Source organism: Eimeria mitis, genomic scaffold (assembly GCF_000499745.2).
Source record: "Eimeria mitis Houghton genomic scaffold, Emh_scaff4002, whole genome shotgun sequence".
NCBI lineage: Eukaryota > Apicomplexa > Conoidasida > Eucoccidiorida > Eimeriidae > Eimeria > Eimeria mitis.
The window spans coordinates 2,596-3,200 of NW_013572337.1; the positions used below are offsets into that span (position 1 = coordinate 2,596).

Here is a 605-nt window from a genome sequence, read left to right on the forward strand (position 1 = left end):
GCTGCTTCTATATATTGAGGTCCCGCTACGACTCGGACCTATACTTTTGGCGTGTGCTGCTGCAGCAGCCGCTGCAGCAGCTGCTGCAGCAGCAAGAGAATCTGCTGCTGCTGCAGCTATGGGAAGAAGGAGCCAGACAGTGGCAGCAGCTGCTCATCACGTCCTGCAACGCCTTCCGCAGCAGCAGCAGCAGCAGCAGCAGCAGCAGCAAGTGCAGCAGCAGCAGCAGCAGCAGCAGCAACGATGCTTCTGCCTCCGTAAGGAGACGCAGGCGACACACCAGCAGCAGCTGCCTCACATCCCCTGCAGACCTACAGCAGCAGCAGCAGCAGCAGCAGCAACTGCAGCAGCAGCAGCAGCAGCAGCAGCAGCAGCAGCTCGGAGTCAATTGGCAGCAGAAGCATCAACGAATCCACGGCAGCTTTTCTGTAGCGGGGGATGCAGCAGTTTCTGCTGCTGCGCTGCACTGCTGCAGCAGCAGCAGCAGCAGCAACTGCAGCAGCAACTACAGCAGCAGCAACTACTGCAGCAGCAGCTGCAGCAGCAGCAAAGAATACCTGGGGACTCCCAAAACGGCGGCTCTTGCACATACGCCCAGAGCAGCA

General features: G+C 59.7%; 1 protein-coding gene across 1 annotated transcript in view; it reads left to right on the plus strand.

Annotated features, from left to right (window-relative positions):
- EMH_0071490 (uncharacterized protein) overlaps positions 1-605 on the plus strand; it is a gene marked incomplete at both ends in the record, with an annotated part of 3,862 nt that overhangs the window by 2,427 nt on the left and 830 nt on the right. The window contains one exon of the mRNA XM_013499108.1: positions 66-603. Coding sequence (XP_013354562.1) covers positions 66-603 — 538 coding nt within the window. The remainder of the gene's footprint in view (positions 1-65; positions 604-605) is intronic.